This window comes from Squalius cephalus, assembly GCF_949319135.1.
Source record: "Squalius cephalus genome assembly, chromosome: 15".
Taxonomy (NCBI): Eukaryota; Metazoa; Chordata; class Actinopteri; order Cypriniformes; family Leuciscidae; genus Squalius; species Squalius cephalus.
This window is the reverse complement of record NC_137136.1, coordinates 19125542-19142402: the sequence shown is the minus strand read 5'-3', so window position 1 is coordinate 19142402 and position 16861 is coordinate 19125542. Positions and strand designations below refer to the sequence as shown.

The 16861-nt window shown below is 38.8% G+C and overlaps 1 protein-coding gene and 1 long non-coding RNA gene across 2 annotated transcripts in view; one reads left to right on the top strand and one right to left on the bottom strand.

Moving 5' to 3' along the window:
* erfl3 (Ets2 repressor factor like 3) overlaps nucleotides 1-2320 on the bottom strand; it is a 42186-nt gene extending 39866 nt beyond the window's left edge. The window contains exon 1 of the mRNA XM_079895645.1: nucleotides 1672-2320. Coding sequence (XP_079751771.1) covers nucleotides 1672-1693 — 22 coding nt within the window. The 5' untranslated portion in view covers nucleotides 1694-2320. The remainder of the gene's footprint in view (nucleotides 1-1671) is intronic.
* LOC307172900 lies at nucleotides 540-16734 on the top strand. The gene is made up of 3 exons (XR_013823777.1): nucleotides 540-713; nucleotides 13764-13990; nucleotides 14125-16734. It is a non-coding gene; the product is annotated as an uncharacterized lncRNA (long non-coding RNA).
* The last annotated feature ends 127 nt before the right edge of the window (nucleotides 16735-16861 follow it).

Here is a 16861-nt window from a genome sequence, read left to right as displayed (position 1 = left end):
ATTATTTATTAATATTATTAAAGAAAATTGCTTTAGCTAGGCTAAACCTGGCTTTCAGTTTCAAACTCACAAACTAAAAAAATGCAAGTTTGGCACTAGACTAGAGGGATTTTAGATAAAATAATTTGCATTTTGCCAAGATATCACCCCGTCATTCACTAAATTAAAAGATTATACACAAAAGTAATTGCAATTTACAACACTGCATAATACAAAAATTTGGGGTCGAGGGAAAAAACACAAGCTTAACTTATAAGGGAGGGGAGGGCAGGGTTTATAAAAGTGAAAGTGACCATGACGTGCTACTCAGACTTCACACAGAGCACGATGAACTTCATAAAGCCCAGTCTACGGCGCGAGACAAAACTACAACGCATCTCGCGCGCGCACTTTTGTTTATGACGTCGCGCGCTCGAGTGTTGATGGAATGTAATAGTTAAAAGTCCGTTAAACTTAGAGCAACGTGGGTGGCGGGGTACGACCGCTGAGAAAATCGTGATGTGAGAGAATTGATTGTGATTGAGAGAGAAAGAGAGAGAGAGAGAGAGAGGGGGAGAGAGTGTGTGTGTGTGTGTCTCAACATGGATTCCCAAACATGCCACAATAGGCCTCCTGAACACGGCTACTGAAACTTCCTGTAGTTGGCGGGACAGTAACAACTTCACAAGTACATACTGGACAAGTGGATACATGTTACAAAACGAATACTTACGGCAAGTATGCTAACAGTCATTAAAGTGAATTCAAACTACTGGAAAGCATTCATCATAAAAGTAGGCGATCCAACACCTAAAGGGAAATTAGTGCGCAGCTCTGTATTATTAGGCTTCGCTGCAATTTACAAGCTTTAAAGCCTATATTAAAAGTGCCTAGAAGCAGGGCCGACTGTAAAGTGGTCTAGTTATAAACAAAGTAGTGAAAACTTTTATTAAATACCCCGGTGGAAAAGCGGGGCTTCCATTTTGAATGTGCCATGCTACTGGTTCAAAGCTCGCGCTTGAGCTGCACACAGCTGGCACGCGCAGAGTGCAAGGGGGAACATTTTGGGGGAGAAAACTCTTAACATTTTGTGAGGGATTCACAACATCGATTTCGACATATTTCAACGAACGACAAAAGTACAAGCTGCTGTTTTAAAGTAGTAGCCATTCAACAGGTTTAGTGCGTTTTGCGCTGACAGGACAGGACTGAAAGAAACCGTAGGCTAATGAAGCGTTCATTAGGTTTGAATGTAACTATTTAAAGTAAAACCGCAAACTCGAGGACTTGTTAACATTAGAACTACAAGAATGGACACGCTGAGCTCGACTAATTGTATAGAGTAGACTATACTTTAGGCTATTTAAATGAATGGAAAATTAACCGCATTATTTATTAGTGAAAACTGCCTTTCAAGTTCACGAGTTACAAATATATTAGATGAACCTGATAATGTAAAAAATAGAAATCAGCAGTAAATCAGTTGGAATGTCAGAGTAATAAGCCCTGGAAAAACAGTCAACTTTTCTAAAAAGTAAGTAAAGTCAGTTGTCAGTTTACTAATATATCAGTTTTGACACTGAATGATACATAAGGCTGATGTAAAATCCTTACTTTTGATGCACTGGCTCAACAAACTCACAAGTCAAAGTTGTTGTGGCAGCACTTGATAATGAATGCCTGGTAACTTACCCGAGTCCCCCGGGGTTTTCATGGTGAAAGTTATCTGCCCCTAACACACAGCAAGCTGGGTTAAGTTGTCAGTTCAGCAGTGGCGAGACTCGGCCTCTCCCGCTCCCCCGTCTCCAAAAGGCCAAACTTTTGTCCAATGTTCAGCACTCTTGTTGCTCCCGTCCTACTATATCTGGCCTCTTTACACGATTCCTCCAAACCCCCCGAACGACAGCGCTGAGTTTGGAAAGCGGCTCAGTACTTCCACTGGCGCGACGGGACGGGGTGCAACTGAGTTCCGAAACAGCGCTTTCCCGTCTGTCCCGGGAGCGATCGATACAATCCCAACACGGCAGAGAAGCAGCACTCAGAGTCTCTCTGTTACATATGCGCGCTCTTGTGCCCAGTTGATGATTTTCGCAACATTTTATCCTTGTGTTAGTTTGTCATCTGCTCTCCCGAGGCTCGCCATTCGCAGTATATCAGTCAGTTTCCCATTCTCTCTTTCACACCGACTTTTTTTTCCTTCCTCCACTCTCCCTAGTCTGAAACTACTCGCTGTCTCCTCCCCCCCATTTCTCTCTCTCTCTCTCTCTCTCTCTCTCTCTCTCTCTCTCTCTCTCTCTCTCTCTCTCTCTCTCGGGTGTCGTGTTTCGCTCGCTGCTGCCGCACGGGGCCGCCCACACGTTCGGGGGAAGGAGGGGAATGGGGCGGGAGGGGTGCCCGGGCATTGGCTGAGTCACGCCCCCTCACCACGAGCGGGGCTGGCGTCACTGCAGCACGAGGCGTCGTTATGGAGACCGCCATAGCCACTGTCCGTGATGACATCACATCCGCGTCCTACGAGCTGCAGATAACTTGAGAATCAGCGTCATCGTCCCAGTGAACGTCAGCAACAAGTGTTTTTCGAGTTAATTAGCCCTCTTAGTCTCTCATTTACTGATAATTGTCTACCTCCATCGAGAGGTAATAGTGCAATAATGATTTCCGGAATTTATCCCGCAAGATCAAAGACTGAACTCTAAGGGCCACTCAAACATTTTCTATCAAAACAAAATGTCAAAAATTATGTATCATAATACAGATGTATTGTGGAAACATTTTATACGTGTAAGGGTCAATGACACGCACACACACACACACACACACACACACACACACACACACACATATATATATATATATATATATATATTTATTTATTATTTACCTTTATTTTACCAGGAAATAATCCCATTGAGATTCAGAATCTCTTTTTCAAGGGAGTCCTGGCCAAGACGGCAGAATAATAGTTCCATTTAAAAATACATATACAAACATTTAACAGAAAAATACATTTTGGCAGTTTAACATCATCTCAACATATTCACCAGCAGCACTCAGTAACAGTACATGTGCATTTAGTACTCAAATAGTTCTTTATCCTCATTTTAAATTGTGTCATTGTCGGTAAATAATCAAATTTGAGCTTATTCTGCAATTTATACCAAGAAAACGGTGCAAAAACTTTAAAAGCACTTTCACCGAAGACAGTTCGCGTTCGTGGGATATCATACATGATTTGCCCATATGATCTAAGATTACATTTCCTGGTAGACACTTTAAGAGTCAGAAGAGAACATAAATAAGGAGGCAGTTTACAAAGTATGGCCTTAAAAAGAAAAATATACCAGTGTTCCAGCCTGCGATTGTGCAGAGATGGCCAACCAACACTCTCATACAAGTTGCAATGATGAGTACGAAAATTGGAATTAGTCACAAATCTTAGTGCTGCATGATATACTGAATCCAGCATTTTCAAAGAAGATTTGTTTGCATGCATATATAAAATATCCCCATAATCCAGCATTGACATAAATGTTGTTTGTATAAGTGTTTTTCTCGTACTAAAAGAGAAACAGCCTTTGTTTCTATAATAGAAACCCAACTTTACTCTTAATTTTTTTGTTAGACCCTCTATATGCTGTTTGAAGGACAAATTTTCTTCTAAAAGGAAACCAAGATATTTATAGACTGATACTCGTTCAATTACTTTCTCATCTAATGTAGTGATTTGACAAGCATTTTCTGTTTTCCTTGATTTAGAAAAGCACATCATTTTAGTTTTATCAGAGTTTAGTACAAGTCTCAATTTCTGAAGATTCTTCTGAATAATTATAAAGGCAGATTGCAGATCCTCTATAGCACTTGTCAAGGCTGGAGCAGAACAATACAAAACAGTATCGTCCGCATAAAAATGACACTTAGCATTTGTTACATTTTGACACAAATCATTTATATAAATAGTAAATAAAATGGGACCCAAAATGGACCCCTGGGGGACACCATTTTGTATAAATAATGAGTTTGAGGACACACCATCAACATGAACACTTGGGAATATATATATATATATATATATATATATATATATGAAGAGTTCAGATGCAGAAGCCTCTAAGTGCAATCTGAAATTTTCTTCTAGAATGATAATTTTTATCAAGCTTGTATATTTAAGTTCAGTAGTTTCACTTAAATGGCAATGAAAATGACCTATTAATTGTCATTTAAGTGAAACTACTGAACTTAAATATACGAGCTTGATAAAAATGATCAGTGTAGAAGAAAATTTCAGATTGCACTTAGAGGCTTCTGCATCTGAACTCTTCATATATATATATATATATATATATATATATGTATGTGTGTGTGTGTGTATATATATATATATATATATATATATATATATATATATATATATATATATATACAGTGAGGAAAATAAGTATTTGAACACAATGCTATTTTGCAAGTTCTCCCACTTAGAAATCATGGAGGGGTCTGAAATTGTCATCGTAGGTGCATGTCCACTGTGAGAGACATAATCTAAAAAAAAAAAATCCAGAAATCACAATGTATGATTTTTTAACTATTTATTTGTATGATACAGCTGCAAATAAGTATTTGAACACCTGAGAAAATCAATGTTAATATTTGGTACAGTAGCCTTTGTTTGCAATTACAGAGGTCAAATGTTTCCTGTAGTTTTTCACCAGGTTTGCACACACTGCAGGAGGGATTTTGGCCCACTCCTCCACACAGATCTTCTCTAGATCAGTCAGGTTTCTGGGCTGTCGCTGAGAAACACGGAGTTTGAGCTCCCTCCAAAGATTCTCTATTGGGTTTAGGTCTGGAGACTGGCTAGGCCACGCCAGAACCTTGATATGCTTCTTACAGAGCCACTCCTTGGTTATCCTGGCTGTGTGCTTCGGGTCATTGTCATGTTGGAAGACCCAGCCTCGACCCATCTTCAATGCTCTAACTGAGGGAAGGAGGTTGTTCCCCAAAATCTCGCAATACATGGCCCCGGTCATCCTCTCCTTAATACAGTGCAGTCGCCATGTCCCATGTGCAGAAAAACACCCCCAAAGCATGATGCTACCACCCCCATGCTTCACAGTAGGGATGGTGTTCTTGGGATGGTACTTCTTCCTCCAAACACGTTTAGTGGAATTATGACCAAAAAGTTCAATTTTGGTCTCATCTGACCACATGACTTTCTCCCATGACTCCTCTGGATCATCCAAATGGTCATTGGCAAACTTAAGACGGGCCTTGACATGTGCTGGTTTAAGCAGGGGAACCTTCCGTGCCATGCATGATTTCAAACCATGACGTCTTAGTGTATTACCAACAGTAACCTTGGAATTGGTGGTCCCAGCTCTTTTCAGGTTATTGACCAGCTCCTCCCGTGTAGTTCTGGGCTGATTTCTCACCTTTCTTAGGATCATTGAGACCCCACGAGGTGAGATCTTGCATGGAGCCCCAGTCCGAGGGAGATTGACAGTCATGTTTAGCTTCTTCCATTTTCTAATGATTGCTCCAACAGTGGACCTTTTTTCACCAAGCTGCTTGGCAATTTCCCCGTAGCCCTTTCCAGCCTTGTGGAGGTGTACAATTTTGTCTCTAGTGTCTTTGGACAGCTCTTTGGTCTTGGCCATGTTAGTAGTTGGATTCTTACTGATTGTATGGGGTGGACAGGTGTCTTTATGCAGCTAACGACCTCAAACAGGTGCATCTAATTTAGGATAATAAATGGAGTGGAGGTGGACATTTTAAAGGCAGACTAACAGGTCTTTGAGGGTCAGAATTCTAGCTGGAGATTTGTGGGATGCACATCCAGGGCGCGAAGCTCCCGTTCCACCACATCCCAAAGATGCTCTATTGGGTTGAGATCTGGTGACTGTGGGGGCCATTTTAGTACAGTGAACTCATTGTCATGTTCAAGAAACCAATTTGAAATGATTCGAGCTTTGTGACATGTTGCATTATCCTGCTGGAAGTAGCCATCAGAGGATGGGTACATGGTGGTCATAAAGGGATGGACATGGTCAGAAACAATGCTCAGGTAGGCCGTGGCATTTAAACGTTGCCCAATTTGCACTAAGGGGCCTAAAGTGTGCCAAGAAAACATCCCCCACACCATTACACCACCACCACCAGCCTGCACAGTGGTAACAAGGCATGATGGATCCATGTTCTCATTCTGTTTACGCCAAATTCTGACTCTACCATCTGAATGTCTCAACAGAAATCGAGACTCATCAGACCAGGCAACATTTTTCCAGTCTTCAACTGTCCAATTTTGGTGAGCTCGTGTAAATTGTAGCCTCTTTTTCCTATTTGTAGTGGAGATGAGTGGTACCTGGTGGGGTCTTCTGCTGTTGTAGCCCATCCGCCTCAAGGTTGTGCGTGTTGTGGCTTCACAAATGCTTTGCTGCATACCTCGGTTGTAACGAGTGGTTATTTCAGTCAAAGTTGCTCTTCTATCAGCTTGAATCAGTCGGCCCATTCTCCTCTGACCTCTAGCATCAACAAGGCATTTTCGCCCACAGGACTGCTGCATACTGGATGTTTTTCCCTTTTCACACCATTCTTTGTAAACCTTAGAAATGGTTGTGCGTGAAAATCCCAGTAACTGAGCAGATTGTGAAATACTCAGACCGGCCCGTCTGGCACCAACAACCATGCCACGCTCAAAATTGCTTAAATCACCTTTCTTTCCCATTCTGACATTCAGTTTGGAGTTCAGGAGATTGTCTTGACCAGGACCACACCCCTAAATGCATTGAAGCAACTGCCATGTGATTGGTTGATTAGATAATTGCATTAATGAGAAATTGAACAGGTGTTCCTAATAATCCTTTAGGTGAGTGTGTATATATATATATACATATACACACACACACACACACACATATATATATATAATTTCATGAATATCATTCATTTTGACGTGAATCAAGACGTTTTATCAAGAGGGTTATTTCTACATTTGACCTGAATACAAATTTTCATAAAATCAATTATGATAATTTTTTTTTTAAAGATCTCGACACAGTCATAAGGGATCCTTTTCTCGCCACACTTACTTTGATTTGCCGCATAAAGAGTTTTTTAATCGTTTTTTAAAACAAAATTGGTCCACACACTGAAAAATATGTATTCATAGAAGTGTGTTCAAGTCATTTTCTGTTTAAATTTACATTAATAAAATATATATTATAACATGTATATTTATATCTACCCTATACCTTTATACTATATATAGATAGATATAGATATATAGATAACAGCTTAATAGATACAGGTAAAGAACGAGCCATAAACATTTTCAGAATAAATTCATGAAATTGGACATTTCATCCATGGCTCCCAGGAATGGCTGTTTAAAATCTATAGGCCACTGGGAAGATGAGAAGTATTAAAGGGTTAGTTCACCCAAAAATTAAAATTGTCATCATTTACTCACCCTCAAGTCGTCCCAAACCCGTAAGACTTACATTAATCTTCAGAACACAAATTAAGATATATTTAATGAAATCTGAGAACTTTCTGTCCCTCCACTGACAGCTATGCAACCACCACTTTGACGCTTCAAAAAGTTCATAAAGAGATCGTAAAACTAATCCATATGAATTGAGTGGTTTAGTCTAAATTTTCTGAAGAGACATATTTTTATGGATTAGTTTTATGAACTTATGCTCTTTATGAACTTTTATAAGCGTCAAAGTGGTATTTGCGTAGTTGTCAATGGAGGGACAGAAATTTCTCAGATTTCTTTAAATATATCTTAATATGTGTTCCAAAGATGAACAAAAGTCTTATGGATTTGGAATGACATGAGGGTGAGTAATTAATGACAGAATTCTAATTTTTGGGTGAACTGTCCCTTTAAATATTCAATCAGAAACACATAACATGACCTTCCTAATTTTCTTCCTCTATTTTCCTTACAATGATTAGATGAAGATTACCAGTAACACAGAATTGCATGGCCTATTGACCACAATCCATTGAATTCTGCTGGCATGTGCATGAGTATGAGTGAGAATGAGAATATTGCAGTGGCACTGCCAGTGTGAGAAAGTGTGTATGTTTGTTTCCTGTATGATTTGAATGTGATCCATCTGCTCAAGCATATACATCCTGTTTTAAAGCTGAGCACCTGAACCATAAAAGGACCCCCTTCCCTCCCTCATGAAAAGTTTTTGAGTAAATGTGGTGTCTCTCATGAGCAGTGTAGCATGTCTCCTGTTCTAGATTAGCACATCCTACTGCTAGAAAACAAGGGACTGAGGAGGGTTGGCACAAAATATATTTAAAGTTGCCCCACGTAATATTACGTATATTAATATTATATTCATATTTTTTTAGTCATTTTGAGAAAAAAACATAAAAAATAAATAAAAACATTAAAAAAAAAAAATATATATATATATAAAGATCAGATGACCAGCCATATTCTTCTCACCTAATTGCAGTAATCATTAGACAATTTTTTTTTTTTTTTTTTTTTTTTTTTTTTTACAGAATTCATTTATAATGGCTAATTGTGAGTAATCTTTAATAATGTTGCTTTTCATGATTCTGCATTTTTCCCACTAGGCGTCACTATAAATCAAAGATGACTGTCATATCAGCCAGGCCAACATAAAATATTTGTGAGAATAACACACTGCTGCATGGGTTGGATTATTGTTTTTGTTTTTTTTAGCAATTCATCAAATTAGTGATGGAAAGGTAAAGAGAAGACTGACATGATGGCCTGTGTTTTATGAGCCTTAACCTGATCATTTGCCCTTTCCTTTGAGAGGAAACTGCTGTTACTGAGCTTTGAGCTGTTACGAGTGTTGTAGTGGTTCTCATGATTGTGCTTCTTGTTGTTATTTGTGCTAGTCAGGCTGTAGAGTGTCAGCAGGCATTTCTGGTCACAGGAAACAGACGTACCTCAGATAAGCATCTCTGCTCCATAATGTTTCTGCTGTTGCTGTAGTCTGTGTGAACGTGTGTGTGTGTGTGTTTTGGAAATATCCAGTGCTGTCACATCTGTCCGAGACACCCTGTTTTCTTTCCCCTAGGAAAGAAAACAAGAGCAGTTACTGGGATGGGCAATTTCCTTTGGCCACAGAGACAATAAATACAATATATTTCATTTCCTCTGTCTCACACTCTTCTACTTCTCTCTTCACCTGTCTATCTCCATTTCTGAGTTTGCTGAAATGTCTTCAACAGCATTTGCACGTTGAAGGAAATTTTAAAAAAGATGAAGGAGGGATGCTCATATCATTGATAAAATCGGGAAGTTAAACACAAAAACAAACAAAATCTTATCTCTCTGCCAAAGCACAATACATCCTATTCATCCTTGTACTGTATCACTTGTATTATTAATCCACACCGTTATTTAGCACCATCAACCTTCTCTTCCTCCACGTCCTCTGCTCTCCTAATCTCTTTGTTTCAAATCTGTTACAGTAAACTCACGGTAATCAGTTTCTCAGAAAGGTTCCTTACTCTTCTTGTTCTCATACGTTATGTGTTTATGTATTGACACACACAACTTACCTTCACCTCCGCAGTTGTGTTTATGTTACCAACAGCACTTTCACCAAGTCTACCGGCTTCCACAAACATGGAAAATGCTGGAGTGACTGGAAAAACATTTAGCGCTAATCAAAAGTTTGGATTCACCTACTCTATTGTATATTTGTGCTAGTGTATGGAAGCTGTTTACGCCTCAGCGTAAACATTATTTTTAAAGAATTGATTCATCTTAATGTAATTTCTACATTTACTAATACATTTTTTAAATTAAAAGCTGCATTTGTTAAAGTCCCCCTGTGGTGAAAATCAAGCTTTTAATGTTGTTTATATGTCTATGTGGTGTTTTTAACATGCTTTAAGACAAACCATGTGCAACTGCATAAGACACCATTGCTGAGTATTTTCTCCTTAAAACTGCAGTGAACCAAAGGCAGTCTCAAAAACACGGTTTGAAATCTCTGGTGTTTCTGACGTCACAAACTACCTTGTAACCAATCATGTCAACGTGTGATCACAAGTGTATCTCTGAGCTGGTGCGAGTGAGTGGAGGCGGGGCTAATTTGCATATTCATAGAACCGCGTATTCTAAATGAGGCAAGAGTGCAGAGTTACATTCAAAGGATGAACAATTGTATTTTTTTATTAATTAATATTAACAAAAATGAATAAATACTGTAATAAATGAATTGCTCATTGTTAGTTAATTTTAGTTAATGTATTAGGCTAACTACTGATAACTAATGGGACCTTATTATAAAGTGTTACTAGTGATTGTGAGATTAAGTTTAAAATAAGAAATAATGCTAGATATGGCAACACGTTCTGTGAAATGGCCTTGTCAGTGTTTTTTCATTGTTTAATGTAATGCTGTGATTTTCTCTCATGTGACTCAGTTGCAGCATTATGGGGGAAACCCCCCCCCCCCTTCTGTTACCCCACCCCACCAGCTCAATTTCCCTGTTGTTCTTTATGAGATGATCAGCATTTAAAATCGGAGTGACAGACAGATGCTGGAGTGATACAATGCTTTCCAACACCCTTGCACCGTTCAGCCACTCTTCCTCCCTCTATTTTGCTGCTAATGAAGGTACATTCTCACAATACTAAGTCATGTCCCAAGTGACACCACTTGTTCTCAGAAATTAGAGCTCTGAGTACAGAGGTATTTGAAAATATACATACTAGCATTGCACACTCATAAGACCCATGAGTGCCTTTGCACTGTCAAGGTAGACGGTAAAAGAGAGAGTACTCTGTTTAAGAGGGCCTCATTGTTACTCTTTATCTTTTGGCCTCCTAGTGGAGTGAAGCACACAATTGTGATGGATCTGTCAGACTGAGCAAGAGAGAGTGAAGTGATTCCTCAAAAACAAGGGATGGAAGGAGAGACCAACGCTTTAGAAATTAGATTGGTAGAATTAAATTCACGAAATAGAAAACTTTAAAAAACAATTAATGTTTAATTATGAAAAATGTAATTGCTGCATATAGCAAATATTTCAAATAACTTTAATCCTGTTTTGTTTTGTTTTTCTCTGGGAAGAACAAAATTAATGTCAAATTATATTTAAGTATACTGGACATTTAGATCACATAAAATATTAAATATCTTTTTTTTAATCAATAATAATAAAAACAAGAATTACTAAAAATTAAGTAAAATCGAACTAAAATAATTAATAATATGTTTAACACCATAATTAGTAATTTTTTAACATAATATTGTCATTAAATGAGTGATGAACAACATGTATTTAATATGTTTTTTTATGAAGCAGCTTACACTTTAAAGGGGGGGTATAATGCCCTTTTCACAAGATGTAAAATAAATCTCTGATGTCCCCAGAGTGTGTATGTGAAGTTTTAGCTCAAAATACCCCACAGATATTTTTTATAGCATGTTAAAATTGTCACTTATTAAAGGAACACGCCGACTTTTTAGGACTTTAGCTTATCCACCATATCCCCCAGAGTTATATAAGTCCATGCATACCCTTTTCATCTCCGTGCGTGCCATAACTCTGTCTGACATACTGCTCCCTATAAGTGACAAAATAACGAGTCCAAATAACATACAAATATACAAATATAACAGTTATACGAGTATACAAATAACAAGGTCACATGAGACACAACCATCTTCTAACCGTATACATACTGGGAACTATATTCTCAGAAGGCAAATCACCAGTGTTGCCAGATTGGAAATGTCCAAGTATCGTACCAGAAGCTCAAAATTATCGTATTTTGAAGAAAATTATCGATTCGGGAGTATAGATAAAAGCCCGCCCGCACTTACAATTGATTGGTTGGCTCCTTAATTACATGCGCTTCGTGAGTCACCTTCTTTTACTGTCTATGTGAGGCACTCTAGCACACACACGCAAGGTCTCTCTCGCTCCCTCTCTCTACACGTTCTTCCCCCGGTAGACGTAGAATCCACGGCTAGATCAATGAGAAGTCCTATTACAACGACCATCATTTGAAGTGTCACACAGTTCTGAAATTATCGTACATTATAGGATTTTTTCCATTATTGATCGTACATCGTACAGAGGTCAAAATTATCGTACAAATACGATAATTATCGTACATCTGGCAACACTGCAAATCACTGCTACTTCTGCGGAGTGATTTACTCCAACTCTGAGTGAACTCTCTGCTCCTCACCACAGAGCTTCTTAGCTGCTGCGAGCAAATCACTCCGCCCAAGTAGCAGTGCTTCGCCTTCTGAGAATATAGTTCCCAGTATGTATACGGTTAGAAGATGGCTGTGTCTCATGTGACCTTGTTATTTGTACACGCTGTGACTATACAAATAACAAAATGTATATAGGAAAATGTTGGCGTTATTTTGTCACTTATTGGGAGCAGTATGCTAGCTGGAGCCATTTACCTCCAGTCTTTGTGCTAAGCTAGGCTAGCGGTGGGTGCGTCAGACAGAGTTACGGCATGCACAGAGATGAAAAGGGTATGTATGGACTTATCTAACTCTGGGGGATACGGTGATTAAGCTAAAGTCCCAAAAAGTCAGCGTGTTCCTTTAAGGGAGAGCAAAAACACACTGTTTTTGTGTGTATGTCCCTTTAAATGCAAATAAGCTGCTGCTTCCGGCCCAGAGGGCGGAGCTTCAAGAGCTCATTCTTAGCAGCTTTGATTACCTCACACAGACACACTGAAAATTTCACAAACTTTTAGCCTTTTATGTTCAAACAAACATGGAGAGACTCGAGAAGAAGTGACAACATGTAGACAACATTTCTGAATGATTAGTTGATGAATTTATGTAGCTTATGTGTAGTTATCTTCTAGTCATTGATTAGCATATTCTGCCTTGATAATCTATAAATCGTGTTCCGGGGGCAGGCTTTATGTCAATTTTAGGGTTTGTGATGTTTGCTTTGAACTTGTAACTTTGCAGATGTTGTTTATGCTCAAACAGCAACATTACACACTAACTAAAGTTAGAAAAGTGAAATCATATTCAATCCTTTAACTCGTTGTGATTATTTCACCATGCAAAATGCTGCTCAGTGAATGCAAATGTCGAGTACATTGGACATCCAATATTTACTTGACGTTGTTGCATGAAAAAAACTATATTTCTTTTAGCATTTTATTTAAATTTCATATAATTTTCCATAATGACGAATGTAGAAAATGTGGGATTAAAAAAAAAAATCTTATTCTCACATGCTGCCATGTCAGTGTGTAGGCTATATATGCTGAACCAAAAATGACCAAATAACATGATATAAGAATTTTGTAGAAACAGAAAGAAGTCCAGCAGACAACATACCTGTTGCCATATGGCCAGAATATTTTATTTATTTTTTTAGTTATTAGACAAGAAGGCATTTCTGCTGGAGACTTAGCCATATGTGTACTGATGATCACAGATGAAGAATTACAATTTGAAAATGTACAAGAAAAATTAAACTGTTTTAGATGGGCCTATCTTGCGTTTCTCCATCTGTGTGTCTGTGTGAGAGTGAAAGGACGAGAGAGCATGTCAATGGGCTCTGTCATCAAAGAACATGTTTATTTTCAAGTTTGGCGCTCCAACTGTCAGGAATCTCATCATCTCCCTTTAGTGCCCCTCCTCTCTCTTCTCTGTATTCTTCCCTCAGTCTTTAGGGTCATGTTCCATAGTTTAAAGCGCTTTTTGTCTGCTCACCACTATAACAGAACTGACAATCCCTCTCTCCCACTCTCCCTCTCTCTCCATCTCCCTCTCTTTCTCTCAGCTGGCTTTCACACAAGAGTAATAGGATTACCACACACTGCTCTGCCAAGGACAGAGACTGGAGGGGGAGACAGGAGGACAGGTTAAAGAGGGGGATGAAGAGAGAAAGAGAGAGAGGAGCGGGAAATGAAAGAGTACAAGCTGAAGAACAGACTGCGATGTCGGTGCACACCCTCTCTGAAGCCCCTCAGAGTAACAGGCCTGTGATATTTGAGCAGTGAGAGAGAGGTATGTCTTGCACTATGTCAGTTGCTATATTAAGCACACAGTGTGTGTTGATAGTGTCTCCAGTATCTTGCTTAGGATCAAACTCTTCCTATTGGCACAGTTCACTGTTTCCACTATCACTTGTCTCTCTGAAGCCTCCATACCTTCATTCCTGCGAAATGGATCTGTATCCGGTACAGCTGTCATTTCAGAGGCGTGGAGCTAATCTGAGGTCCGATTTAGCAGCATGACAGGCCTAAACTGGGGTCACGACAGGGCTGCTACTCACTGCTGCCGATAGTATGCCAGCTGCTGAACTTCATGTAACTCAAGCTCTCAAATCACTACACGACATACCACAGATAACAGAAATGGACTTCTGTTTTACACATGCATCAGATTCATATCAAATATCTGAAGAACTTGCTGTAAGCTGTTTTTTAGGATATTAAAGGGGTCATCGGATGCAAAATACACTTTTATATGGTGTTTGCATATAAATGTGTCTTTGCTGTGTGTGGACACAACCACCATACAATGAAAGAAATCCATTAACTCCTTCTTTTTTAATCCTCAAAAAGCCTAAACACTCTCAAGAATCAAGCCGTTTGGATTTGCTGAACAATACGGACTGTCCCGTATTAGCATATTTCTGCCCTCAGCCATTTGTATACTGTCTGCCAAGGCAGCACTTTACATGTCTTGTGTCAACATGCCCCACTGAAGAGAGGGTGGGGTGAGCAGTTGCTCATTATCATTTAAAGAGACATGCACCGAAACGGGTCGCTGTGAACAGAGCTGTTTTTGAGGAGGTGAAAGGGTGTTGTTTTACTCAACCATTGAGGAATTTTAACCAAAGTATGTTACAAACTTTACATGAAGACCCTAAAGAATCATACCCAACTTGTGGAAAATGGGCATCCGATGACCCCTTTAAGCATGTCTCTATACACCAGCGTTTTGCACCATTCAGAATTGAATTTGAATTGAGGCGCACAACAGGTTATGGAATTGAAATTGAATGTAAGGAAGTAGAATTGAAATTAATTGAAATTTAAAGACATTCATGTCATTTTTAACTAGAAAAGAACTCTGCATTTCCCAGAATGCATTACCTGTTTTGTAATTCTCAAGATGAAATTTGGGTGGCGCACCCTTTTATATGGTTGTTTTTGTCCCTTTTCACCTACAGTAACCAAACTTCATACACTTATAGATCTCTTCGGGCCAAACAAGCACTCATAGTCATAGTCGTACGCCAGCTCAACAGGAAGGCAACTAATTTATGGCGAGAAAAGGGAAGAAGTGTGTTATAACTTTTGCATACATTGACTGATTTTGATGAAACCTCAGCTGTGTGTTCATTGTAGGAGGCTGATCACATGAATGTGACTATTGTGAGTCAGTAGCCGCGTTTCCATTACCCTTCAAATTGCGAAAATTGAAATTGCGAATTGGAAATACGCTCAATGGAAACACGTCAATTTCGCAAAAAAGTTTTTTTGCGATTTTTTTTTTTTTTCAGGCAATTCGAAAAAGGAATATTTTGCAAAACTGCAATGGAAACAGTTTTTGCGCATTTACAGGTCACCTGACTTAGAAGGCGTGGTGTGTTTGGACAGAATACGAGACAGAGTTCTTTATTAAATTCATAAAAGACAAAATAATTACAGGAATACTGGATTCTAAACCTCATAGAGGTGCCACAATCAAGACCTCGAAGCAGAAATGAGTGAGAAACACCCAGAAACACCTCATATGTTTGTGTAAGTAGGTGAACGTGATTTCACCAAATACCACATGTTCCTGGATCAACATCTTTGTTGATCCTGGAACAACTTTCCAATCAACCAATCAGATTTGAGGGACAAGTTTACAGTTTATGTCAAGTTTAGGCTTAGACCCAGGGTGAGGTGCTTCAACATCAGTGTTATTCACCTATCATTTCCCTCTGATTTTAGGGAAAAGTTATGGGTAGGGTTAGGTTTAGGGGTAGGAATAAGTTAAGGACTAAATTTTGGGACAGGAATGTTATTCCAGGATCAACAAAATATTATGATCCAGGATCATGTCTTACTTGGCAAAATCACGGTGACCGGTGTGAGTAAGGGTCTTTCCTTGCCATTAATGCTTGAATAACAAGCCTACGTTTCCTTCCATTAATAATAATAATGTCTAGTGCGGTACGTGGCTGTGATATATATAAACCTACCAACGTCCATTGCCATGATTTTTGGAATGACTTATGGTGAGAGGAAAAAACGACGCTGTAGTCGCATAACATCTGTTAATGGAAACGCCGTCATTTCGCAGTAGTTTTTTATCGATATTTTAAAAAAAATCGCAAAAGTTTTGCGCAAATCTGTAATGGAAACGCACGCGCCTAGTGGCAGAAGGTGGATTGCTTGCTGCACTGCTTGCAGCTATGTTTCTGTTTTGGTGTAGTTTTCATTCTGTTCCCTGTTCTGCTTTGCCTGATTTCTGTTTGCTAGTTAGTTTCCTTAGTGACTGATTACGCTCACCTGTGGTTCATTTAGTTCCCTCTTTAACTGTGTATTTCAGCCTCACTGTATTTAAGCCTGTGTATTGTTTCCTCAATTCTTTGTTCGGTAACATTTGTGTGGTAATGTTAAAGTAAAGACTTTGTTATTGAATTTCCTGCATCTTGCGATCATTGCAGCACCAATACGTGACACAACCTTTTTGTTTTTTTAGGTAAATTTTGGCGTTTGACTTGTATTGAATTCTCAAAAACTACTTTTGTGTTCCACAAAAAAAAAAAAAAAAAACCCTGCATACTGGAATAGAACGACATGAGGGTGAGTAAATAATTATTTTATGTTCATTTTTGATTGATCCTTTCCTCTAATAGCATTTCCTGAGCTGCAAGAA